At 36.8% G+C, this 27,558-nt stretch overlaps 1 protein-coding gene across 8 annotated transcripts in view; it reads right to left on the bottom strand.

The window, feature by feature from the left end:
- Positions 1 to 27,558, bottom strand: part of mRpL46 (mitochondrial ribosomal protein L46) — a 101,022-nt gene that overhangs the window by 64,261 nt on the left and 9,203 nt on the right. For 5 of the 8 annotated variants that reach the window (XM_089254680.1, XM_089254682.1, XM_089254686.1 and 2 more), the window contains one exon: positions 4,226 to 4,433. In XM_089254680.1, the coding sequence (XP_089110806.1) occupies positions 4,226 to 4,433 (208 nt within the window). Of the gene's footprint in view, positions 1 to 4,225; positions 4,434 to 26,954; positions 27,226 to 27,558 lie in introns of all 8 variants that reach the window. The other 3 variants (XM_089254683.1, XM_089254684.1, XM_089254687.1) reach the window with 3 other exon arrangements.

The raw sequence follows: 27,558 nt of genomic DNA, 5'->3' as shown, positions 1-27,558 counted from the left end.
AATGCGAGCCGATCTCCCCGTTAAAAAGTCTCGCCACGGAGAGCAACAGTCTTACAACGAAAAATCATTCAATCATAACACTTCACTCATAGTTTGAAAAACTGGTGGCAGATGGCAGCACTACACATAACAAGCATTACAGAGAAACAAAAAAAACTTCACGTCAGGTTTCACTACACGTACACGCACATTCCCGCATGTACCGATTCGTTGGGGGTTCCGCGGGGGGTTGTGGGCGGGGTACACGTGTGGTGTAGCAGTAGTAGGTAGGGCTCGTAGGTAGGGTAAAAAAGGGTTCGGGGATCCATGATGTTCTTAAGTCAGCCACCTCGTTGGGCAATTTGCCTGTTGTGGCGTTGTATTTGTATTTGAAAGTGATCTATATGAGCAAAAACACAGTTTGCCATTGAAGTTAGCATTTCCATCTACCAGTACCTGAAGTTGGTTCATCAATCGGTGCCGAAGCAAGTACTTCATTTGCTTTTGAAGTTCTACCATCGTCCTCACAGATGAGAACTAAAATACCAAATGTTGCTCTTGCTTGTGATAGAACTGGTGTGTGTGATCGATCAGCTGCAATTATTGCAAATGCTGTGCTGGAAGATGTTGGGTTATTGACGAAAGAGAAGCCAAATATGACAATAGACCGGATGAAAAAGCATCACAGAGAGTTCTTTTGCAAGATAAAATTCCTAGAACAAAATGTGCGAGGAATATATTTTGATGGTCGAAAAGACAAAACCTTAGCTAATGTCAAAAAAGGTGATTCTTTCCATAGAAGAACCATATCTGAAAAACACATAAGTATATTGCAGGAACCCGGGTCACAATTTATCTCTGTCACACAACTCCAAGAAGCAGTAGAGCAAGGGATATAAAATCATCAATCCTAGACTTTTTGAAGCAAGATTTTGATACGAAAGAATTGATGGAGATCGGATGCGACAGAACTGTTACCAATACTGGTTATAAAAATGGTGTTTTCAGATTAATAGAGAAAGAAATAGGCCATCCCTTGCAATGGCTTATTTGTTTTTTTCACTTCAATGAGTTACCTCTAAGGCATCTTGCGAAACATCTAGATGGATGTTCTATCAGTCCACACGGGCTTCAATATGCTATCGGAAAAAGTTTGGAAAATTGTGACAGATTACCTATTCTGAAATTTAAACCAATCTCTAATAACCTTCCGATAATGGACAGTGACAACAGTGATTTAAGTGCAGATCACAGATATCTTGTGGAAATAGTATGGGCAAAGACCTGGGAATCAAGAGAATTCTAAAAATTAAAAATTAAGGATTATCAGAAGCAGAAATCCGTACATTCCATGTTCCGAAAATAAGCTTTTCTGCTAAGCACTATTCGGAACTAATTGCATGGGATCAAGTGCGAGTGACTGAACCATCTATTATAAAAAATCAGAAACTGGGCCCAAAAAAACGATCTGAACCTGCTTTTCCATCTATACCGAATTTTCCGTGTCACACACAAGCAGTTGAACGGTGCGTACGATTCGTTATTGAAGCATCTGTTGCTGTATCAACAACCGAGAGTCGTGAAGGCTTCATTCAAGTCAGAATAAATCAGGGAGTACTCTTCCATCGTTTGAAAAAAAAAGCAGACTATTTTGCAAAAAAGTGAAATGTAATAACAGTGTGATAACAGAGGAAACAATAGAGGCATTCTCCTGACACCTATATCGTCAAACTACGTTTTTTTTCATAATTTGGAACATGGTTATAGTTTTGTCCCCCCCCCCCCACAGGGTTTATCTTAGTTATATATATATATACTGTTTATATAATGTTTAAAAAGATTTTTATAATGTGCACTTACAAAAGTCTTTTTGCTCGACCTTTAGGGGTCCGTGAGGAACCTCAAGATATTAAAATATTTTCCTAGATTTTGGTATAATGTCTGAAAAGCTTGAAAGGCATCTTTTGAATACTAAGGCAACATCAATTTCCAAAAAAAAGTGAAAAATCCCCCTTTTTCGTTCCACCCTAGTGTATATACCTTTATAATGGTTTGTCACTTCTGTAATTCTGTTAGTATATGTTTAATAGTTTATGCCTTTATAATGGTTTGCCACATTTTTAATACTCTCAGCAGTGAGGCTTTTTGAATAGACATCATCATCAGCATCGCTTTGAGGGTCAGGAAAAGGGTGATCCTCATAGAAATCAGTGTTAAAATTGCCGATTTTACTGTAGAAATGCAAAAATTCAATGGTGAAATTTTAAAAATTTTAATGAATTCTCAATTTTTGAAATATTGAGTTCACTTAGAAGCCCGGGAGATTAAATATGAAGTAATTATTCGGACCTACTTTTGAGTTGGATATCCAGTCAATAACATTGATTTCTACTTTTTATTTATATCTTCTCAAGCATGAAAATTAAGTTCTCCATATTGTCTTTTAATATTCAACTGCATAAATTGATATACTTTAGGCTGTTTTAAAATCAATTATGGGTCCGTAAAGTACATCAAAGAAATTCCACAGCTTTAATTAAGCATTTTTGGGAGCAGAAACCGGCAGAAATAGATAAAGTTCAGGAGGGGGATCGAAGTAATCCCTTAAAATATATATATATATTAGTTTTCTATATTTCTTTAAATCTAGATTTGTTTATTTCATGAAGTCGCGCAGGAAGTCATCATATTGGTTAACTTAGACACGGTTTGCATGTCCCTCAAAGAAAGAGGAAGATATCACGTGATCCAAACAGCCTCACTGAAGAAACCCCGGGCAGCGCCAGGTATTATAGCTAGTATGGGAAATAAAAACTGATGGCTAAAATCTTTGAAAGAAGCTTCAAGAGTGTGTCTGTCCAAATTCAACCTTGTAAAGAAAATATTCTACAAAAGTGTCAGATATCTAATAGTCTAAGTCTTATTTCAGGAATTTTAATTATCTTTTTATCTATGTATATAAAATGATGACTTATCCCGACTGATTCATCATCTCGGAACCAAAACTACTGGAGCTATAAATATGAAATTTGGTCAATAGTTTCAATCATGACTCATCAAGAAGTGGTTTTTTGAAATTGGTCCCCCAAGGGACTCATAATAAGGGGGTTCAAAGGTTACATAGAGAAATTCTGCTGAGCCAAATCCACTGAAGCTACAAATATGAAATTTGGTCAGTAGTTCTATTTCATGATGTAAGCTCATTAAAAGAGGTTTTCCGAAATTCTGCCCCTAAAGCCCTGTTCACATGTGCGATAAAACATCCCGGGAAGTTCCCGGTAACTGGGATATTCGCTAAAAACCATTCACATGACATTTAGTTTATGCTGGTAATCCACCCCCCCCCCCTCCCCCACCTTCTTTCCAGAAGTCGTCACTGGTTACATGGGTTGAACAGAAGTAGTTGATTCAAGATGGAGGAGCTTACAGTAATTTTCGTGGCACAAAGGATTATGGGAGAGAAGGTCAGTGTCGGCCACCAATCCACCCCAAGAAATATGGGCTTTTTTTGATGATTACCTACGAGTAGAAAAAAAAAGTTACAATGCCGGTAATTATCACCAAAGTGACCCCCAATCATGCATATGTGAACAGGACTTAAAGGGGTCATAAGAGGGTCTAAAAGTTATGTGGAGAAATGATGGCAAGCCGAAACTGCTGAAGCTATAAATACGAAAATTTGGTCAGTATCATTATTTTACAATGTACCTAATAAAATGACTCATTAAGAAAGAATTTTTCAAAATTAAACCCTGTAAGGGGACTCAAAGATTATATGAAGCAATCATCGCTGAAGCCATAAATATGAAATTTAGTCAGTATTACATTTTATAATGTAGATACCCACTACGACAGTATATCTCAAAATTCAACCCTCAAGGGGGTCACGAGGCATTCAAATGTTATATGGGGGAATCATCACCCAGTAATTTTAAAATTGCAAAATCTATGTGAGCAAAGCCGCAGGATATATAAAAGCTAATTACAAATAGAAATGAACCTATATCTATGTTGGTAATTAACGTTTAAATGCTCAAGTACTTTCGTTTCAAATATTTTTATTTCATGTTGAATATTCTTTCAATTCAAGTTCCTGAGAGGAATATTCATGACGTACATATGCAGTTGTGTAGTAGTAGAGGTAGTAGTAGTCATTCCAAATCTTTCTTTTTTTTTGGAATGACTTAAGCTATGAACTGCCTAATTAGAAGAAGAAATAAGAATCTTAGAATTCCAATGTACTTACAAATCTTTCAAGTGCTGAATTTCATGATCACTCAAAAAACTCATCTCTACTTCTTCTTTTCTGATTAGCTTGATATGTTTGTCTTCAATGTAATTTGGGTCTTTGGATATAATGGGTTTTCTTTCAAGACATACCGCACTTGCTATTTCCCAAGCAGATGATATATTCTGTTTAGAAGAAAACAACCTCTTCATGTTTAATGATTTCCCTTGAAAGAGAAAAAGATTTTATTGACCTGTCTATTGCAACAGAGAAAAAAAATTTCACAGAGTAGACCACTGGCTGCATAAGAGTTAATGAAGAGTATACTTGTTCTCATAAATAGAATCTGCATCAAATAAATGTTACATACAGTCAAACCCAGATTACACGATCAGAAGAAACAACTTTATTCATTAAATCAAGGAAATCCTTATATCTGGGTCAAATCGATCAGGAGCATAAACACTCAAAACAGCAAATTTTAAAAGCTACTTACTTTAGGGTTGCTGTTACAACTTATTTCTAACCGCAATTGAAAAAAAAAAAAATATATATACAATCATCCCTCAGTATTCGAGGGGGTTATGTTCTGGGGGTCATAGCGAATACGGAAAATCTGTGAATAACCCAAACTATGAACCTTTGCATCTTGTTTCTACCGTGTCTGCTTCATGTGGCAGAAGTAGAAAGGGGAGTGCAAGTGATTCTCAGCAATGTTTTCTGTAAAAACCTTTAATGTCTGTTAGCTGTTTCTTGATTTCAGTAATTTGTATCCTTAGTAAATTTGTTAGAGCATTGTGACAAGGTTTCCTCCACCAGTAATATTGGGGAAATTCATCTACAACTTTAAGGTGTTCGATGTTGCAAAACAAGAAGCGGTTCGACGGACAAACACAGATTTATTTACAGAACAGCAATTTACACGTATTTACAAGCTAATCAGAGAGCTAACAACTTTCTCGCAAAGTTTAAACGCAACTGACTTCAGCAATAGAGTCTGTCTATTCGAGTCTCTTTTAGCCTGTCTAGCCTCTCTCAGTCTGCCATCTTGTGAGCGCCACGGTATTTATAACCCGGATAGAAACTTCGAGAAAAAGAACATTCCACAACATTCTATTTCACAGTTTCCTAGTCGGCGGTGCTACCGTATGGAGGTGCGGGACTTTCTAGATTTTTCTCTACATGCCCCGCCAGTTCTCCGCCAATCGCATGTTGCTGCGATTAGACCGAAACCGGTATCGACTGATTTCGACATTTTGAGAGCCATCGAACGAATCGCGCCATCTATCGTCGAAAGTTCGTAACAATATATAGTCATAAAGGTCCACATTAACCTCTTATCAAGCAGCTGATGCTTAATTAATAGGCATACAGAGGACTTCACCGCTATCATGCTTAGGGCAGTATCCAAAGAGCTTTGAATAGGATGTCTTTGACATCTGCAAGACGCCTTCTACCTTCTGGTACATTATATCAGTCAGCACTGCCATTGACACTGGGTGGCACTGCCCCCTCCCCCATATCCATATCTCATATCTCAAAGATGGTAAAATCTATTGTTTTCAGGTCTGGCACGGTTTTTACCATTCTGGTAAAAACATATTTTCCCCATGGTTTTTACCACCTTAAGAGAATTTTTTTTAATAATTGCAGAAAAAATGATTTATCTACTTTTTTCTATTTTTCCTGAAAAAATTCATAATTAGTGTTGTGTGAACCCAGAACACTAAAATTATTATATTCTTACTAGCATGCATATTTAGTTATAATATGCTTGTTTTTGATCTTATTGGTATAAATTTTCTTGCCATAAAGCGAGGGTTTACCCTAGGTGCCAGGTCGCCATAGGGACTAGAAATTGGCATTAGCACCTAAAATTTTCTTTATTTAATTGTTCAATTGAAGTCTATGGACGACAAATTTTTTGATTTCATGACAGTGTGTCTATTAGCAAAAAAGGATACTTGTAAAAAAACTAAAACAAAGTATTTAGTCAAAGTATTTGTCAAGCCCTGCCGTAAAGATAGTCTCATAATGTCATCATATGCCGATGGATTAAAAGAGAAAATTAAACACGCTATAAATTTTAGTTAAAGTATTTGTTTATAAATAGCAGGCAGAAGCAGATTTATGACTTTTTCGCCCGCTGGCTTATTAAAACATTACCACCTTTCTCTTGCTTCAATTTGATGTTTTTGACCACAAATTACTTAAATTCACCGCCGTGAACTGCAGATTGCTTATGGTCTCTTCCTCTGTAAGTAATGCCTCTGATAAATAGTCATTTAAAAAATAATTGTATGAGCTCTTAGTGATAATAAAAAGTGGGAAAAGAACTTGGTTTGTAAAAAAAATAGTGATACTGGTATTAATCAATAATGGTTTTTATAGTATAAAAATAGTGGGCAAAATAGCCTCTCTATCTCTATACTAAAAGTAATGCAGCAATACTCTTCAGACCAAGAAAAAATGCTGTTGTAGGGCAATTTACCATTATATCGAGTATCGTTGTAACGATTTTTCCACTGTACAGTAATCTTATGTAACGATCTCCTCTATATTGATGTTACTCTCTAGTCCTGATTCATAATGTTAATGTACTCCATTCATAATGATAACTCACTTATAGCAATATTTTGTATATATTGGGTACATATGATCCGTTTGGTTATCATTATATAAGCTGTAGTATTCACTGTAGTATGTTTGAGTTATAATTGTACAAAATACAAGATATTAGAATTTATACATACAAAGAGGTAGCAAAAAGAAAAAAAATATGTTTTTATAGAGATGTGAAGAATTCTCCGAGAAGGAGAATATTCTCCTGGATGTAAAAATTGGAGAATAATCGAGAATATTCATTTTTCTTTTAGGGGCTGTTCAAGTATTACGTCATCATCGATGGGGGGGGGGGGTTCCAATTTGCTGACTTTTGATGACAAGGGGGGAGGGAGTTTTGGATAATGCTTATCAACTGTCATCAACCACCCTTGAAAATATGAGTTAGGATTCAGAGGGGCAGAGCTGATGACGAAATTTTGCTGACAGGGGGGGGGGGGGGGTCAGCATTTTGCTGACTTTTGCTGACAAGTGGGAGAGAGGGGGTCAAAAATCCAAATGAATTTTATCAATCACTTGAATTATTTTTGCACAAAATAAATACTCAAAAGCGCATTTTTTTTGGTGGTACTAACAACACCAATTCAGAAAAGATGCCAACAGCAACAGAAATTTCAGGGCATGTGATGATAATGTTACCTCTCGATATAACAATAATATTGTCTTGGTGTTATTAGTCATACACAGTATTTTGTCAAAAATGTTTCAGCCCGGGTTCCCGAACTCGATAGTGAAATATGGCTCTCGGAGTGTACTTGTTTCGGTTTGAATCATTATCTGCCTATTTTTCTACCTTTCTTTTCCTCCTGTATCGTCTGGAAGCCTCCTTCCCGAAGGAGGCTCCACGTTCAAACAAAAGAAGAGATGCTTACAACAGCGGGAACAAGAAAGGACCAAAGCACCTCCACCACATATCATCTCCCAGATACCATCCAGAGATGCACGCTATCGCCACCTAGGATTGGCACCAAGGGAGAATGATACTTGGAGATCGAGTGTTGTTGTTGACAGTGAGAAAAATACTACAAATTGTTACAAAAAAAAAAAAGCCAAGGACAATTCGATTGTGATTTTACAAAAAAGTATTGAAATAAAATTTTGAGATTTTTTTTATTGAACTTTCTTTTGGGGGCTTTTTTAATCATAAAAATTGTTTTTCTGAGCCAAATATGGGAAGTGTATCCACAGGAATTTTTTTTTTGGTGGGGGGGGGGGGGGGAAGCTGAGCCAGTCCTTCAAAATTATTGGAGGGGCTTGGGCCCGCTGGCCGGATACAAGTTTACGCGTATGGCTCCTTGGATCTTTGAAGACCAGACACACCCCGCTTCACAACTCAGAGAGATATTGAAGTGTACCGGGAGGACGGGGTGTGGTGGAATTTTTTTTTCACGTAATCAACACTCCACAACAGGCAGATCATAATATACAATAAAAAATTAACTATAAAATCAACATAATCTTCTGAAGTTCTTGAGGAGTCGAGGTTCTTGGTTCTGGTCGAGAGGCTCCTGAACCTTTGAAAAATTATCATTTATTTTTTGTTTCCTTTTTTTTAATCAATATTATAATTCACTTGTTGTTTATTTGATTCTATGTTCTACTCCCACCCCCAGTCAAATTTTTGTTGTGGAGGCTCGAAAAATGTTTCGACATCGGCCGTCAAGATCTGTTATGAATGGACATTTAGAATGTACTGTTTTTTCCCAATATTTTTCAATAAAACATTGGGGGGGGGGGCTAAAAGTTATTTGTTCTCCCGTATATATGGGACTCAAGCGTGTACGAAGAAGAGGGAGGATGCATTGCAATGATTTTTCAGTAATTACTGGGGAGTGGTGGCGGGGAGCTCAGTGCTCTTACGAAATATATTGCGTGGGAGGCTCAAATGGCCTCAACCTCTAGGTTTTGGCACCTATTCTTCATAGAGCGTAATTTTTTTAATTTCGGTTTCAATATCATTGCTTTCCAATTTTCACGCCCCACCATGCATCTTTGGGCTTCTTTTCATGTCGCGCCATGCCCCCCCCCTCTTCCCGGTCACAGTGAGCAAAAGAAGAGACACTCAGTTTTTTCCAGGCAAACAAGAAAGACCCCTCCCCACTGAAAGAAACTTTGTCTGTTGTGCCTTATGGCAATTGGCACGGAGGGAAGGTGCAATTAGGGATTGAACGGCAGGGAAGAAATGAGATAAACGTATATTGTCATGGAACAAGAAAGGCAAAGACCATCCAGAGTGTTTAAAAGAAAAGAAAATGCAGTTCCCTTTGTAACAATCAGCACAACCATTTGCTGCCAAGTTCACTTTCTTCGTTGTAGTCTGATCACAGTGCTTTTGAATATGACCGGCCACACCACACAGGCGACATGTTAAATTCTTCTTTCTTGGACAATCACGCGATACATGACCCAGGTATACACACAAAAAACATCTGGGCTCCCAGTCTTTCCGCTTATTGTCTCTCGGAACTGTTGGCCTGACACCGTTGTCCCTCGCCGTCACGAACAACTTCACTCATACGAGGGCGATTGTTCCGGTTAAAAGTCCTTCCCATCATCATGTCTCTCCTTGGATCCACGTGCACAATTCAATCCTGAGCAACAGTTCGTTGGTGAGCATCTACCCTCTGGTCATCCCAAAATCCGGATCTTCGTTCATCAGTCCCGGTGACCTTGTGACTTTTTACATCCTCGATCTGAGATCTCACGACTTCATATTCGTTGAGCTTCTTCGCTAATTCCTCAGGGTTCACAAAACTAGACCATTGACCGATGAAATGTTTATGAATGTTCATCGGTACCCGCGATTTCATATGCTCTTTGACTATCAGTTTCTTCAAGGACTCGAAGTCTGTAACATTCAGAAGGGATAGCCACTCGGAGAAGAAGACATTTAACTCATATCCAAAATCCTTCCAAGTCGACTTCATACGTCGGATGTGCTGGATAACTTTTGCTGTATCTTCTCTGTCGTCACCTTGAATCGATTCAGCAACAGCCCTTTGACTGAACAGTAGTCATTAATCCTCTGTTTGGGTTCACGGATCCCGATTTCTGACACTTCGTAAGCCAGTAACACTAATAAGATAGTGACCGATTGTGCCTCTGGTACTCTATTAAGTTCAGCTTGGCACTCGAAGTAGTGTAAGTGCAAACTTAAATCCCCTGTTATCCGCGTTGAACTTCTGTATCTTCTTTGCCAAATTGCACGGCACAATCGCGACGTCTCACATGCTATCCGAAGATGCTCCAGTTCGAACTGCTGCTGTTGCGCGGCTTATTTTTTCTGTCGCAGAGCTTCGGCTTCTTCTTGACGGGTTTCTATGATCTGCTCAAGGAGTCCTCTAACAGAGCCCTCTTCATAGTTCTTCGACTTGACGATGAGGTTCTTCAGATCGGCGACTCTGTCATCTAAAGACGGCTTCTCTCCCACCTCCAACGCCAGCATCTCCAAGTCTTTCTTTCATCCTCTCACCAGAAATGACATTTTCTTCCATCGCAGTCCGGTTCTATATCCCGCTTCTGAGAAATCTGTTGGCTCCTAAGGAAATGGCTGCGGCTTCGAATCAAAGTATTCCGGGCTTTTACTAACGTTTTCAAAAAACAGACTTTATTCGAACTTAGAACATTAACAAGTGTAGCCTTAATACAACTACTTTCCTCTACCATCCCTTAATCCAATCTCTCTCAATACTACTGCTCTCATACTTTTTTTCAAATTTGACGTTCTACAATTCGCTCGAGCACAAAGTCACGCTATATTTCTTCCTTTTCAGCAGCTGTTCAACAGCTTCCTACACACTAATGGTCTAAAATGTCCAGGACCTAGTTTAGGACTCACCATAATTTCCGGAGCATCTCCATACCATAAATTGCTAAGAGAATTTCCTCAATTAACAAGATCTATTCTCAATTTTGATCCCAAATCCCATTGTGTCACTCACCATATCGAAACCAATGGTCCTCCTGTCTTCGCTAAGGCCCGGCGACTATCGCCTGATAAAACTTTTAGCCATGAAAAAGAAGTTCGTTAATTAAGCAGGGCATCGTTCGCCCGTCAAAAAGTTCATGGGCGAGCCCAATCCATCTCGTTCCCAAAAAGAATGGTGAGTCTCGGATTTGTGGAAATTATCGTAGGCTCAATGCCGTAACTGTACCCGATCGTTATCCCCTACCGCATATTCAAGATTTTTCATTTGGTCTTGCAGGAAAATCAATTTTTTCTAAGATAGACCTCATAAAGGCCTATCACCAAATTCAAGTCGAACCAAAAGATATTCAAAAAATAGCAGTAATCCCACCTCACTGACTTTTCGAGAACATTTGCATGCCCTTTGGACTGCGAAATGCTGCTCAGACATTCCAGCGATTTATAGACAGCATTCTATCTGATCTAGATTTTTTCTATGCGTGCTTAGACGATTTGCTCGTCGCATCCGCTGATGAGGAAAGTTACAAAAGTGATCTCAAAAAAACTTTTTCAACGATTGAGCAATCATGATTTAGTCATTAATCCTGAAAAATGTTTTTTTAGTGAACATGAAATCAATTTTTTGGGCGTAACTGTCAGTGGTGAAGGGATTTCTCCCATTCCCGATAGAGTTCAAGCATTACTTGATTATCCTTTGCCTAAAACTGTGGATGAGCTCAGATTTCTTGCTTTGATTAATTTTTACCACAGGCTTTTGAAAGGCGCTGCTTATGACCAGGCAAATTTACAGTAACTCGTGAAAGGGAAACGCAAAAAAGATCTAACACCGATCAGTTGGACGGATCAAACGAAAAATTCATTTTCATTGTGCAAAAAATTGATCGCTGATTGTGCCCTTTTGGCGCACACAGTTCTAGATACACCTTTGACGCTCACAGTCGATGCATTGGAAACGTCCTTGGGAGCAGTTTTACATCAAGTGGTGAAAAGGAGTTTGACAGCTTCGAAAGTCTAACCACTTGGATTTTTTTCATGTAAACTCACAGTGTGTACAATCGTGAACTTCTAGGCATTTACTCAGCAGTACAATATTTTCGTCACATGCTAGAAGGCCGTAACATTACCACGTACACAGACCATCGTCCTCTGGTATATGCCTTCACTCAGAAAACTGAGAAATGCTCTGCTCGCCAAATAAGACATCTCGATTACATAAGTCAATTTTCTATGGATATCAGACACGTGTCAGGAGAACAAAATTTGGTTGCTGATACTCTTTCGCGCACAGCTGAAATTAAAGTTCCTACTGTAATTGATTTTACTGAGATGGCTCGCGTGCAGGCTGGGGACACTGATTTGCAATCGATTGTCGATTCCGGTCTTGAGCTTAGGCTGATGACTTTCGCTAATTCCGATGTTGAACTCTACTGTGACGTGTTAACTGAAAATGTGCAACCCTACGTTCCTAAAACATTTCAAAGACAAGTGTTTGATTCTATTCATAGTTTATCCCATCCAGGTGCCAAGGCAACAGTGGAAATTATACCCACAAAAGATTCGTTTGGAAGTCTCTCGGACTGCAAAGAATGGTGCAAGACATGTCTTCATTGCCAACATTCTAAATCTCCTATGGGAGAGTTTGGCCTACCTTCAGCCAGATTCTCACATATCCATCTGGATATAGTCGGCCCTCTTTCTCCATCAAGAGACAACTGTTATGTCTTAACGTGTTGTGACAGATTTTCTCGCTGGCCTGAGGCCATACCAATTCCTGACCAAACTGCTGAGACTGTTGCTGCTGCCTTCTTCGCCAACTGGATTGCACGCTTTGGTGTTCCTGAAGTGCTTACCACCGACCGTGGAACGCAGTTCGAATCCGAACTCTGCACGTCCCTAGCACGACTGCTTGGTGTTAATCACATTCACACGACAGCGTACCATCCACAGAGCAATGGCACTGTTGAAAGGTTCCATCAACAACTCAAAGCTGCCATAATGTGCCATGCTACTGAACGATGGGTAGACGTCCTACCAGTTGTAATGTTTGGTGTTCGTTCCAGCTTCAAGGAGGACATAAGTTCCACTCCAGCCGAAATGGTCTATGGTACTATTCTATGTCTTCCATGCAATTTCTTCAGAGACTCTAGTCAGAATGTGTCTCGCTCAGATTTCGTTCTGAGACTTTGCAAAAAGATGTCCAAACTGCGTCCAATGCCTCCTAGCCACCATAGTTCAGCCAAGGTGTTCATCAACAAGGATCTGGCGAAATCATCACACGTTTTCGTCCGAGTGGATTCCATTCGCCGTCCTCTTCAGCAACCATATCAAGGACCTTACAAAGTTCTATCAAGGACTGATAATTTTTTCAAAGTTCAAATTAATAATGATGTCAAAACTATTTCAATAGATAGGTTAAAACCTGCTCATATTTTCAATAATGAATTTGATCCTAAAATTTCAGATTCTGTTACTGAACCTAAGCCCTCCATTACGAGGTCCGGCTGTAAAGTTAGATTTGTACTGAAATTATATAATTTTTCATGTACGTCCTCCGGACTCGTGGGGGAGTATTGTAGGTGTCGCTGTGAATGTTTTACGTTACGTTTTATATTGTAATGTCATCGCACCTTGTGGTATGTCGATGTGATGTCACCGCTAGTGTTGTATAAAATGCGGTTGACGATTCGCTCTTCTTCAGTATTTAACTTTTTACATTATGTATCCCCGTTATCCGTTTTACGTTATATAAGTTTTAACATGTTAACCAGTTCTGAAGTTATGTTTTTAATAAATTAATTATTTGATTATCAAGATCCTGAGTAGTGACAATTCATGGAGTCAGATGAGTAAATTAAATAATTGTTATCACCATGCGGTTCTAAATAAGTTTCTTGAGGCCACATCCATGGTGGTACAAATAACATAGTTTTGAACTCAAATTTTGGTTTAATAATCAATCATTTTTACGGTTGGTAAGTTTTTGCCATAGCTGGGAAAAACTAGAGTGAAAAACGTCCTGACAAAAAATAGGTTTTTGCCAAGCATGAAAGAAATCAATACTTTCCGCATTAATTTATGTCCAGCATCACACACACATTAAGAAAAGAATTGATGCAAAAGACATATAATGAAGTATATTGTAATAATGACCCTCCATCAGTGGCATAGTCGGGGGAGTGATTGCTCCCCAATTAAAATTTTGCCTACATTGGCACCTAATCTCCTAAATGACTTTAGATCTTTAAATAAAAATTTATTTTTTTCATTTTCTACCTTTATTGACTTAAATGATGTGAGAAAAATAAAAAATAAAATCTCCATTTATGTATGACGCCGTTCAAGTATTATATAAGCAAATTTTTAGCCATTTTTGACCCCCCCCCCACGTCAGCAAAATTTCGTCATCAGCTCTGCCTCTGTGAATCCTAACTCATATTTTCAAACCCCCGCCCCCCTCCCCGGTCATCAAAAGTCAGCAAATCGGAAACCCCTCTCCCCATCAATGACGACATAATACTTGAATGACTCCTATGCGCCTCATGCAGTTTCACAGTTATTGGATTAAGAGAAGAAAAAAGAAAGTGTGCAGGTTTCATTACTATTTTTGAAAATTGCTCTCAAGCTCTTTATCTGGAAGCAGGTACAGATCAGCCTCTGTTCCTACCTTTATTAAAGGACAGAATCTTGTCTACTTCTTGCTGAAACTTCTTGCCCCTCCCATATTGGTCATTCTCGGTAGAGCTCCTAGAAATACCTTTCATAGTTTTCTGAAGTCTGAGGATATGGCGTTCACGAAGTTTCAGTTTGTTCTGGCGTTCTTCATTTTGTTCTGAAGAGCCACCCTCCTTTGACTAAGGTGACTTCTAAAGAAATTAAGCATGGGAACCTATTGTGGAGAGACCACTGCACCTATGAAGGAGGGGAGGCTACGATTATATGGAAGGTAGGGAAGTTAGTTTATGAAGGCTAGGATTCAAGCTCCAAGAAGTATCACCTTTTCTTCGGGTGCCTTAAGTAGAGCTTGAGTTCCTAGAAATACCACCTTATGTATAGCAAGGTGGAAAACTGTGCTGAGTTTTTGAGCCCCCCAAAAAAAAACCCAAGATAAAACACAAAAGGGGGTTCTGGAAGACCTTTTCTTAAAGATGGGTGAAATAACCTATAATCTTGGGTCAGTAGTGCTCTGAAATGCAGAAAATAAGAGAATAAATTAGTCTTCTTTATTTGTAGCCAGGTTGTAAAAACCCAGCCCGGGCAGGTTTTTCTAAAAAAACCTGGGTTTTTTTGGGCAAAATGGGAAAAATTGAATTTTCTTTTTCCACAACCACAAAATATCTAATTTAAACATGTGTACATCTTACACATTATGCCTAAATATATATTTTTAGTGCATGTTAAACTATGTATTTGATTAATAAAATTGGGAATAATAAAATAAGAGAATAATTGTTCACTTACAGCCCAGGCGGGATTTTTGGGCAAAATGGGAGGAAAATTGAATTTTCTTTTTCCACAACTTCAAAATATGTAACTTAGGCCGGTATTACACTATAAAAGTTTGATAAAATCTCTTTTATACAACTTGAAAAATCTAACCAATAAGGTCATTGGCTACATTCTAGAAAATGCAACCTGTGACCTTATTGGCTGCATTTTTCAAGTTTTATAAAAGGACTTTTTTGAAACTTTTACAGTGTAATCCCGGCCTTAAACATGTATGTACAACAGGGTGGGTTGGAAAAAAATTAAGTTTCATTTTCAAATTGCTATAGTGCGGAAAAGTTGCCTCTTTTAATAAGAAGAAAAACAACATAAAAAATTTTAAAATCAGTTGATATCTTCCGGTCGCGCATAGTACTTGAAGATTATGAAAATTGACAAAATTGAACATTTCTCTTAATTTTTTAATATTACTTAAAATTTTACGATTGACATGCAAAAGTTTGTTATGCTTATTTTATGGTTCAATAAAGTAAAATAAATTAAAACACCATTGATATTTCAATGTTTAGCGATTGCGCAATGTGTTCGAAAAACTGGAATTGACTAAATTTTTGCAAGTTTCATTGTGCAAAAGTTAGACTTTAAATGTGAACACTTGGAAAAGAAACAATAGAAGAAACTGTAAACCAGTAAATCCTAGTCAATTTTGGTAACTATAAGTGTATAATGTAAAGTACATACACTCTCCTACTTTGGATGGTTGATCGGATAGAGTGTAGGTGAAACTCAATGTGCAGCCACCTCTTCATGGTAAATTCTGGGTCATTTTGTTCTGACAAAGCATGCAAAGAGCTGTACAATGAAACTTGCAAAAATTTGGTCAATCCCAGTTTTTCGAACACATTGTGCGACCGATAAACATTGCAATATCAATGATGTTTTAATTTATTTTACTTTATTGAACCATAAAACAAGCATAAGAAACTTTTGCACATCGATCATCAAATTTTAAGTAATATTAAAAATTTTTAAAAAAAATGTTCAATTTTGTCAATTTTCATAAACTTCAAGTACGATGCACGACCGGAAGATGTCAATCGATTTTAATTTTTTTTGCGTCATTTTTCGTTTTATTAAAGGAGGCTACTTTTCCATACTATAGCGATCTGCAAATAAAATATTTTTTTTTCGACCCACCCTAATGCATATCCTTTATGTGTACATCTTATATTATGTCTAAGTATACATTTTTGGTGAATGTTAAACTATGTATTTGATCAATAAAATTGACCATGATTATAAGTAAGGGAATAATTGTTCACACACAAACACACCCACTTCTGTGTAATTATATCTGAACCTTGAGTTGTATGCAGAACGGCAGCAAGAAAATTGTTTGTGGTAAAATAAATGAATTTGGAGATAATGAAAATTCTGAGAAATCAGAATGGTGCCTGAATTTTTTTTTTCTCCAAATTTTTCAGACCCCGCAGAAAATGTAACCAAAAGTGTCCTGATAAGTCAAAAATAAAACCTTTCAGCTATGTAACCAGAACCACAGGTTTTTTTTTATAATTGAACCCAAACTTTCAGGAGCTAAAGTCTCTCTCTCTCTCTCATGCTTCTCTTTTTCTTAAATTCCTCACTGTTAAAGAATATCCCTACTTCATTAAATTAAATTCTGAAATATTTTTAAAGGAGCAGTGATAATTAAAAAATGATCTGGCTAAGAGGAGGAGATAAGTCATTCTGAGGATTCATTACTCTGGAGATGTTTTCCACTTGTCCAAATTAGCCATTTTTGGAAACTTAAAACCATAGAATAACTTGAATTATCATTAAACATAAATGTCAACCTGTCATGTATAGCAACAGACCTACAGAATGCCTTCATCTGGCTGACGATTTTAACAGGCAAATTTTCTGGGTCGGGCTTATATTACCAGCATCTTGAAAAATTAAGCTAAGGCTTATTTTCTGCTTAGATGTTATTTTCACATAAGAAAACTATACTTTTTGTTCTGTTTCAATTGAAGATATTCGTTGCCAATGTTCAATTTAAGAATCCCACAGTTATTTTCTTTTCATTATAAGATAATGTTATTTTTGTCTCTTGATATTTCAGTTATGAAAGTCTTATGTACCTGTATAAAACTTATAAAAAAGTATTGCAAAAACATGTAAATATTTTTTGAATGAAAATTCAGTTTACATACATTGGTTTGCTTCTTCACAGATGCTTCAATTTATTTATACAAAGATTTGTGTGTGTGAAAAATTATTGTGTATTATAAATAAATTTCTGTAGGTATGCTTATCACATATATCAGGTATATTTTTTAAACGAAGGTCCATGGTTACAATTTTCTGTTTGTGATTTCTTGTAAAATATTTTAATATGTGGATCTCATACCTAAATGCTTACATAAAAAAGGTAGAAGAATTATAAAAAGGGTGTTTGAGATTCCAAGAAATTATCACATTTTTGTTCCAAAAAAATCATCAAAAAATATTTCAAAATATACATATTCTAAACACTGCACTATGCAGCAATTTTTGGAATACATAAACTAAGCTCAAACTAAAATTTTAACTTGAAAGTAACACATGTTCTTCGAAAACAATATTGCCTAAAAAAACCTATGTTCCCCCAAAAAAAAAACCGGGTTTTTTTAGGCTAAAAAACCCAGCCCGGTGGGAGGGGGGGGGGAAATGGGTATCTACCCGGGGAGCAAATTTGACAACCCTGGAATAAAAGTCGTTATATGGCAATACATTCTGTATTTTATGGGATAGAACAATTATTTCCCTATATTCTTTCTGTTTCCTGGCTCTATCTCCCCCCCCCCCACTCCCCAAGTATCATTGGATATACTCTGAATCACTAATGTGAGACATAAACGTGAGATTTATACCATCAAATTACCATTCAATTTCAACAAAAAAATTTGAAGTAAAAGAAAAATCATCCTGATGATATACTACACAGCTGAGCAAGACTATTGTCCACTCTGACCAGATTTTAAACATTTTACCAGACCAAAATTCAAACTACGAGGTGGGGGGCGTGTGGGGTCTTTTTTTTTAGAATTTGCTAACAACTTTTAGCAAATGGGGTGGACACTTTTCAAAGATTATAGAGGAGTCTCTGGATCACCTATCGCATTTCACTCCATTATGTCTTTAGTACCAGATTTTTCTCTGTCTGATGTCCACTCTATTACATCATTTTCATAAATAATTTGAAATATAAATTGATTGCACTATATAAACTGAGATTAATCCAAACAACATCTATCCTGAAACCACACTTGATATTACGTGTAGCAGAGAGTCTAAATCCTGTACGTATGGTAAATATTTGAATTGTCATGACAAGATGGTATCTATGAATGAAATTTCTAAATTGCTGGATGAGAATAGAATCCAACACCAATATAGAGTTTACCAAATATGCATTAGAAACATAAAAAAACAAAGCTGTCCTTCATGTGTATTTCAGTGAAAATAATAATTGCAACTTGTATTCAGAGTAAGGGAAAAGCTTATTTTCTGGATTCATTGGAAGCAGGAACTTGTACCAAAAATACACACTATCACAAAAATATTTTGCAATCATCTATTTAAAAAGCAAAGATAAAATATAATTGTGATGACAATGCTGGAGTCATGGAGAAAGCAAAAAAAATTGTCTGAGGATAACAACAGCTTGTTGTTATATGGTTATAATGTCATTACTTGAACCTATTGGGGCAAGATGTTACCAGGTGTACAAGTATGAAATGCGGATTTCAGAAAACAGATGGTGCACCAATGCAGTTTGTGCTACAAAGATTTGACACTGCGCCATCTTGTTGTGTCATCAACAAGTGTCAGATGCGCACGAGTAATAAATAGGAAAAGTGGGTGCATAGTGTTGTATTGTTGTGTTCAATATGTCGAACAATATGTGTTACAATTTTCTGTTTGTGATTTCTTGTAAAATATTTTAATACGTGGATCTCGTACCTAAATGCTTACATAAAAAAGAGAAGAATTATAAAAAGGGTGTTTGTGATTCCAAGAAATTATTTATTATCACATTTTTGTTCCTAAAAAATCATTAAAAAATATTTCAAAATATACATATTCTACATATTCTAAACACTGCACTATGCAGCAATTTTTGGAATACATAAACTAAGCTCAAACTAAAATTCTAATCTGAAAGTAACACATTTTCTTCGAAAACAAACAATATTCCCTAAAAAAACCCATTTTCCCCAAAAAAACACAGCCCGGAGGGGAAAATGGGTATCTACCCGGGGAGCAAATTTGACAACCCTGATTTGTACGATATAATATATTGTACTATATTATACGTTGATAATGCACAATTTTCTGTTGAATTTGGACTTTCTCAGAATCATCATTTTTTCATGGTGTAGTTTCTCTTTTATTTGAATCACTGTTTCTCTCATCATTATGCATATACAGTAATAAACTGAATCTGAGAAACTATTCACTGGAAAAAGGTATGATGTGTGCTTGTTAACTCATACCATGTCTGATTAATCCAATGTTTCTTAAACTTTGGCATCTGTGGCCCCCGACATTGTTATCGTTTATTCGCGGCTGCCCAGAATAGCCTAGCAGGTATTCTAAAACTTTTTCTACCCAAGGCGCCCCTTTTCCTTATTGAATGCTTATCCACAAGCTCTGCCGGCTCCCTAGAGCTTTTTTTTAACGGAAAATATTTTTGAAAAACCTTTATCAGCGTCACTGCTATGTGGCCCCACTTGAAAAAGGTTGGAAGAGCGCAGCGGTGCACAGTTTGAGAACTACTTTCCTAATGTAAAAAAAACCTTCAAAGAACTGAATGACAGTGCATCAATACACCAATACTTTGTGATGCCCTTCAAAAAAAATTTGCGATGAGCCACCAGCGTGATGCACACTTTGAGAATTCGTTGAATATTTCTGAAATAAAATAATATAAATGCACTATACAGATTGTTCTGTTAATGGATCAACAAACTCAGAGGGTTGTTAGTAGGCATCAAAAGGAACAAAAATTGCAATGGAGCATGGTGTCGCAAACCATGTTGAGAGGGTGAAAATCACGAAAAACACATGCAGGCTCTGAGTCCAGAGGAGAGGAAAGGTGGATGTCAGTTGATCGCTCAATGTGTTCATGGGTTCGCTCACCATATTTACATAAGCAGCATCGTGAAACACATGCACTGGGATAGGATCACATGCTGTGGACAACATAAATTAGCGCTATTGCGTACTTGCTGCCCGAATGGAGCAATGTACATCGTATTGCAACACAACCTCCCGGTATTGTTGCAAAGTGTGCCGGCTGCAATGCAGCAAGGCATGCACTTGATTCCATGACCCGCCCCTAGGGACATACGCTTGATTCTGATGTTCGAAACACTGGATAGAACCCGGCTCAGGTCGAGAGGAGAGAAACAACTTATTTACAAATTTATCCCAAACGTGGGCTTTTACTCTTTTGTCATTAAGTGACTTTATATTATTAGCTACGGCAGTTCGTGCTAATTTTCTTCTACCTGGTTAATACCGGTAGTTTGTGTTCGCCTTTAGTCTTACTATTTCTTTTTGAAGCACTCTGCAATCACCACTTGTACACACTCCACTTTGTACTTCGAGCTTGATTCACGTGAGCACAATTCCTACATCTAGCTTGATTCTTACACTCCACAATTTTGTGTCCAGTCTCTCCACATCGCTTACAAGTGCTTTCCTGCTTGCATCTCTTTGCTGTGTGACCAAAGACCCAACAGCAAAAACACTGTAGTGGTCTGAGGTACTCGCTTATTCTAAAGCGGCTCCAGCCACAATTGATTGCCTTTTTCCTAATTAATGTTTCGAAAGTTTGAGGGTCCCCTTGTACCACCCAGTTAAATGCTTTTCCAACAGAGTAACGTGTAATAACTTTCATCCTATCTGAGTCGTCAGATTATAAATTCTTCCTAATAGCCTCTATAAGTTCAATGTCTCTTTATCCACTTAGATAAGTATTGGATAAGTATTTTAGAATCTTGTCCTAACATTCTTTCAACTACACACACATAAGTATCCTTATACTCTTTTTTCCTAAGTTCTTCTAGCAAGCACTCGGAGTCTTCACCACTCGAAGTCTCTACAATTATTGTCCCCCTACGTGTCTTCCAATGATCTTTAATACTAACATTAATCTTAGTAGGATCTAATTTCGCTTTTAAGTTCCCAAGTGTGTCTCCCTCATTTGTCGCTGGCTTTATCAAAATGATGTCTCTTCCCTTATTCTTCAAAGTTCTGTGTTTTTCTCTTTGGTCATATTCTTGTTTCTTAACCTGTTCTTGTTCTTTAATAATCTCATTGAAGGGCTTTGGGCTACTCTACCTTTTTGATTCGGACTGTCCTTCCTTAACTATTTTAAGTATTTCTCCTAAACTTCTTAGAAGTATGGCGAACGTTTTGTCTGAAGTCTTCTCTAATTTTGCCAGTAGCTCCTGCCCTTTTCCACCTATGTCCATTATAGGCTCAATTCCATTTTAACTCTTCTTTCTACTTCCTGGAAGTACACCATCTTAAGTATGTCCAGCTCCCTCCTTCAACATGTGCTCGAACTCCTCCTGTACTGATTTCTTTAAGCTTTCTTCTAATCGTTCCATCATTTCCCTCATAATTATTATTTCCTGGAGATATAGGTCCATATCTTCCTCAGCTGTCTCAACTCGTGAGGATTTTCTAACTAGTTCTCATTTGCACTTCTCTAATTCCCTTTTGAGTCTAGTATTTTCCTTCATTTCCGTTTCCAACAATGCCCTGACCTCTGTCTGTGGCAAATTTGAAATGAATTGTTTCTTTATGGCGTCAATTTTTTCCACATGGGTCTCCTGGATCTTCTCAAGTTCCTTCTCGTGATCCCTGTTCAGCTGATAGAAATCTTCTTTACAAAAGTAACCCACTTCCATTTCTAACCTTTCTAGCTGGAATTCTTCTAGGGTCCTTTGAGTAATTTCTGCCTTATTTATCATTTGATCCATCTGCTTATTTAGGTCATATATATTTTGCCTTCAAATTCTAACCTAATTTCTTCTTGTTTCTTCTAATGCTACTTGGATACTTTCTGCCCTCTTGAGAAGTTCCTGCTTCTCTTCCATCAGACACGAGACAATTGTCTTGTGGTCTGCAATTTCCTGTCTCATTCCCCTGTAAGTTTGTCTGTTTGTTCTCCCATTCTGTTCCGATTTTCCTCTTGCACTGTTACATAGGCTCCACTACTAGATCTACCACTTTGGTCTTTCTGTTCCCTCATCTGTTGCATCAGATGTTTCCTCACTTTTCTTAGTGATTCAATTTCTTTTTCTTGTTCCTCAAAGGCCTTTGCTACCTTCTTAAATTCTTCCATTATCTCCTTAAGCTTATTGAACAAATCTTTCTTCGTAGTTTTCGAAAGATGACCCATGGCCACAAGCTCTTCCTCAAATTTCTTTACTTTCCTAACTGGCAGCATCTGCTGCCTTTGCGTAGTTCCTGCACTTCTCTCCTTTGTTTCTTCCATCTTCAGTTTCATTGGGTGACTGTGAGCTACCTCCCCCGTTAGCAGATTCAAGGGTCTCCTGGCCCGAACCACGAGGAGGTGGGGGGTAGGTCTCCCTACAAAGTGATCAAGTTTTAGTTCCCGTGGTCACTTATGTTTACTTAAAACAAAGACTTCCACCAGCAATCACAACTGTCTTTCTAATTTTCCATCGTCAATCACAACTGTCTTTTTAATTTTTCACTCTAATTTTTACTAAAGGACACGTTTGGCTCTACTTGATCACTTTAGCTCTCGAGCCAGTGCAGCAAGGCATGTGGTTCATGCATGATGGTGCCCCTGCACCTTTTTCCCGCGAGGTGCATAATCATCTCGATGTTATATACCCAAGGAGGTGGATTGGACACGTCAGATTCGTTGCTTGGCCTCCACATTTGCCGGACCTCAATCCATGTGACTTTTTCATATGGGGTCACCTTAAATCACTCATTTAGGCGACATCAGAGGATCTCATAGTGTGAATTGTCGTCACTGCGTAGACATCAAAAGCATACCTGGTATCTTCAAGCACGTCCGGGAATCATTGTTACGTCATTGTAGACTGTGCAATAGCGTCAGCCGCTGCCACTTCCAACAACTCTTGTAATAATTAATCAAATACATCTTTTTGTAGTTATTTTAGTACTTTTTGTCTTTCCAGCATGATGTCGAAACCTGTATACGTTTTTTGCAATTTTCAGCCTCTCAACGTGGTTTGTGACACCATGTTCAATTGCAATTTTTGTTTCTCTTGATGTCTACTAACAACCCTCTGAGTTTGTCGGTCTATTAACAGAATACCTATGTCAGAAAACTTTCCTGACACAAGGGTACAGCAGAAACAGCGACATGGCCGCAGAAAACATTGCTACCGCAGGGAGTTCCCCGTCGAGGGGTTAGCGAACCAACCTCTCGATGAATATAATACCAAGCCTGCTGTTTGGAATCTGCAATAAATTGTAGGTCCCGGTCCAATTAGCCTGTGTGCAGAAAATGACAGTGGTGCAACAAAAATGATCAAATAACATGTTGGTGGCCTACGCAGGGCCATCTTGCGAGCATCAAAGCGATTTTTGTGAGGCCCTACCTGTTTAAAAATGTCTGCCTAACAGTTTACTCTCGAAAATTCAACTGAATCTTTCTCGCATCTTCATGAAGTCCCTTTTACACCTAAGTGAGGCACCTGGACCGAGCCTGGAAAAATGTCCACGTATTATGTAGAAAATTTAAAAGTAACTAAAGATACATACGTATACTATTTCAGGAAAAATAAAAAGTGGCAGTGAAATTTTGAGTCGGCTCTTAGAAGATTATCTAGTGTTTTTAAATTAGCACTTATTCAAGGGCTTACGATGCTTACTAATATGGACTTTCCCGTTGTGCGGTTTGCCAGCACTTACGCGAAGGCCCTCTGGTCAAACAACGAGGAGAAAAAACCAAGAACTTGGTCCAGAGGTTCTCATACAGTATGTCGCCAATCTTTGTTGGGGGCATTGCGGAGCAACCTGAAGGTTTATAAAAAAGAATCTTTGTTAAACTGCTCTGTGTAGCCACGGATAAGCGTTGATTAGGGTAAGCGAACGCTGCGGATGGAAAAAGTTTGAGAATCCCTGTGCTAGTCTGCACCATTCATTACTCTATATATTTTCCTTCTTCTCTGATTTGTTATAAAACACACCCCATGAAGTTATTTCACTAGAAATAAATATACATATACCATGCACAATGCTATATATCTGCCACTTTCACTTTGATTTGGAAGATGAGTAGTGGCATTTCAAATACAACTCGGACATACTTAAACACATTATGGACACATACAACAATTTCCGGCACACACCAATTCGTTTGAAGCAGTGGTTCTCAAACTTTTTTGGATTCATTGTACCTTCTGCTTGTACGTCTGCATCCAGTATGTGTCATTCTCAGATAATTGTAAATTTTGGCTTTAAAAAAAATTTAAATTTTATTGTTTTAATTCCTGATTTTTTTATGTCAATGCAATTGTCCGTGACTGCAATCATTAAAAAAATTACCAGCAGAAATCGTCTGCCTTAACTACAGCTGCAATTAATTTATTAATTTTCTACTTGGACATGGTAATGACATTTGTGACCATGGTAATGATAGCCAGAACCATGGCAATGAGATGCCTAATAATTACACATATATTTTATAAACAGCTTTATTAGTTGTTGTAATTTATTACAAAAAAAATTAAAATTGCACATTAATAAATAATGTATAAAATGATACATTTCTTCAAAAAAAAACTTATTTTTGTACGCTCTTGTCAATTTTAGAACTTTCAGAAAAAGCAAAATGTCTAGATGATATCAGGTAGGGGGCTGATATCTTTGAAAATTATATTTGCTTCAGAAATCCCAAAGCAATCTTTTTTAACTGGCCATTTGAAGTGATTTATACTTTGCTTCCCAGCACGAACCATGAAGTTCATTTTAATGTCTTTGTTAATGATCTCAACAATCTCTCCTGCAAGAGAAATGAAATGTTCAGGATTGTACAATTTTTAATTTATGCATTTGAATGAAATTTTTTTATATATTATATTATGCTTATGCTTTATTAATTATATTATGCTTTTAAAATGCATTCAAAATGAAAATGAAAGTTATCTTTTATTTTAATAAATTCAGCAATTAATTTATCACAGGATTTTGTTAAAATGACAGACACTATGATAAACATTCTATCTAAAAAGGAAAAAAAATTGCCTCTAATATTTAAATACAAATTAGAAAGAGGCAAAAACCCTAGATACAGTGGAGTCTGTCTAATCCGCACCCCTTGAGACCCAGGGTTTTGCCTATATAAATTTGTGGGTTTCATCTTGGGTTTGTTTACCCATTTTTAAAATTGAGAATAAAATTGATCAAAAATTTTCTTACATAATTACTATTAAATCAAAATAATCCTAATGATCTCTTTTCTTTTATCCTCAAATTCGAAATCACAATGATTCTATTTAATGAACTAAAAATTGGTTTATAAAAAATAACAAAATACATACAAATGTATCAATATTTTAAAAGAAACATCAACTTTGAAAACAGAAGTGGATAAAAATTAAATCTAACACACACAGAGAGAACTTAAAATTTCTGCTATTGCAAACTGTCCGAAGAATAAACTTTTTTATATGATTTTTTCCCCTCCGAATTAGCCAAGCAAAAGTTCATTTTATCTCTAAACCAATATTAAAAAATATTTTTTAAATCTACATTAAAAAAAACTATGTTTAAATTTATAAATCACATTAAAGTATGTTTGTTTGTATTGAAAATGCATTGTGGATTATAGAACATTGCAGATTATCGGTGTGCAGATATGACAGATTTCACTGTCTCTTTTATTCATGTCTGTTACAGAAAAATGAGTTAAATATTGATACAAGGATCTTGTAAATCTTCAGTCTCTATTTTTATAAATAATAAATAATTGAATAAACTGTTTGCAGGAATAAAAAATGGAGATTTTTTCCCCCCATTCTTAAATAAGGTTGGTTTTTTTTAAGAATAAGAAATCAGACCAAAATCTCTATAATACCTCAAATTACTCCATATAATAAAAGGATGGCAACCTTAGCTAAGGAATAGTAATGAATTTTTAAAATGTTTAAAATTGTCATTACCACATCCCTAAACATCATTACCAAGTCTTCAACTTGCCTTGGTAATGACATTTTTAAAGTTAAGCCTTTTCAGGGCCAAACTATGATAACTGGAAGCTTATGGTATACTTATTTTGAAACCAGTCTCCAACCCTTTTTATAATTCATTCAGCAAAGTTAAAGTTATTAATATGTGTTTCAGTAATAATATACTTGGTAATGACACATAATAATTACACTGACTAAAATTTTGGAACAAGAGGAACAAAATGAAGTAGTACTTACATAGTTAAGCAAAAAAAGACATCACTGCTTGTAAGAACATGTGGAACTGTACAATCTAAGAGCATCAATATAAAAGTGCCATCTAGTGGAGATCTGAATAAAAAGTTACTGTGTACCCCCAAAGCAGAATGTTTTGTGATGTTCTGCAACGAGCCCTCAGCTGACTGAAAATGTTCTGCGGTAAAAATTCACATATACATAATAGCGTTTTTCTACACTTTTCTTAAAATTTACATTATGTAGCCAAGGACATAAAATTTACCATTATCTGAGAATGACCCATATGTGATAGCCACTGTACGATCATGTGAGCATCATGATGGACTTAGTTCGTGATGATCCCAGTTTGAACCCTATTGGCAGCAGAGTGGTGGTTGACTGGAGCGAGTGTTTTTTTCGTTTTTCCAATTTCGAAGTATGAATGCTACAGATATGACATTTGACAATATTCCCCGCAGAGAGCAGGCAGGCTTTCACTGTGGTATTTGCATAACACGAAACTTCAGGCATCTTTCTCTTAGCCAGCTTTACTTCTAATATGGAAGAAAGATGGCAAAACTTCTTGAACACAAACCAAGCATAACTATGACATCATAGATACATTATGGTCACGCATAATATAAGAAAGAACTTTCTGGCATGCACCAATTTGTTAGAAATTCTATAAGAGTATTGGAAGTACATGTACGATTGAGTAGTAGTAATGTACATGTGATACGTGCATTAAATGTGATTAAATGGTAGCATGAAGATTTTTCTGTACTTTCATATCTTAGAATAATTTTAGAGAGAGAGAATATATATTTTTCTTTTTATTCTCCAATCATTTTTTATAATTTTAATCTAAATTTTTTTCCTAACCACCT

The sequence above is a fragment of the Pholcus phalangioides genome, unplaced genomic scaffold (genome assembly GCF_987345545.1).
Source record: "Pholcus phalangioides strain wild (caught in Gottingen) unplaced genomic scaffold, Ppha-v1.0 ptg000042l_1, whole genome shotgun sequence".
NCBI classification, from domain to species: Eukaryota; Metazoa; Arthropoda; class Arachnida; order Araneae; family Pholcidae; genus Pholcus; species Pholcus phalangioides.
The sequence above is the reverse complement of the archived record's forward strand: the minus strand, read 5'-3'. Positions and strand labels throughout refer to the sequence as shown.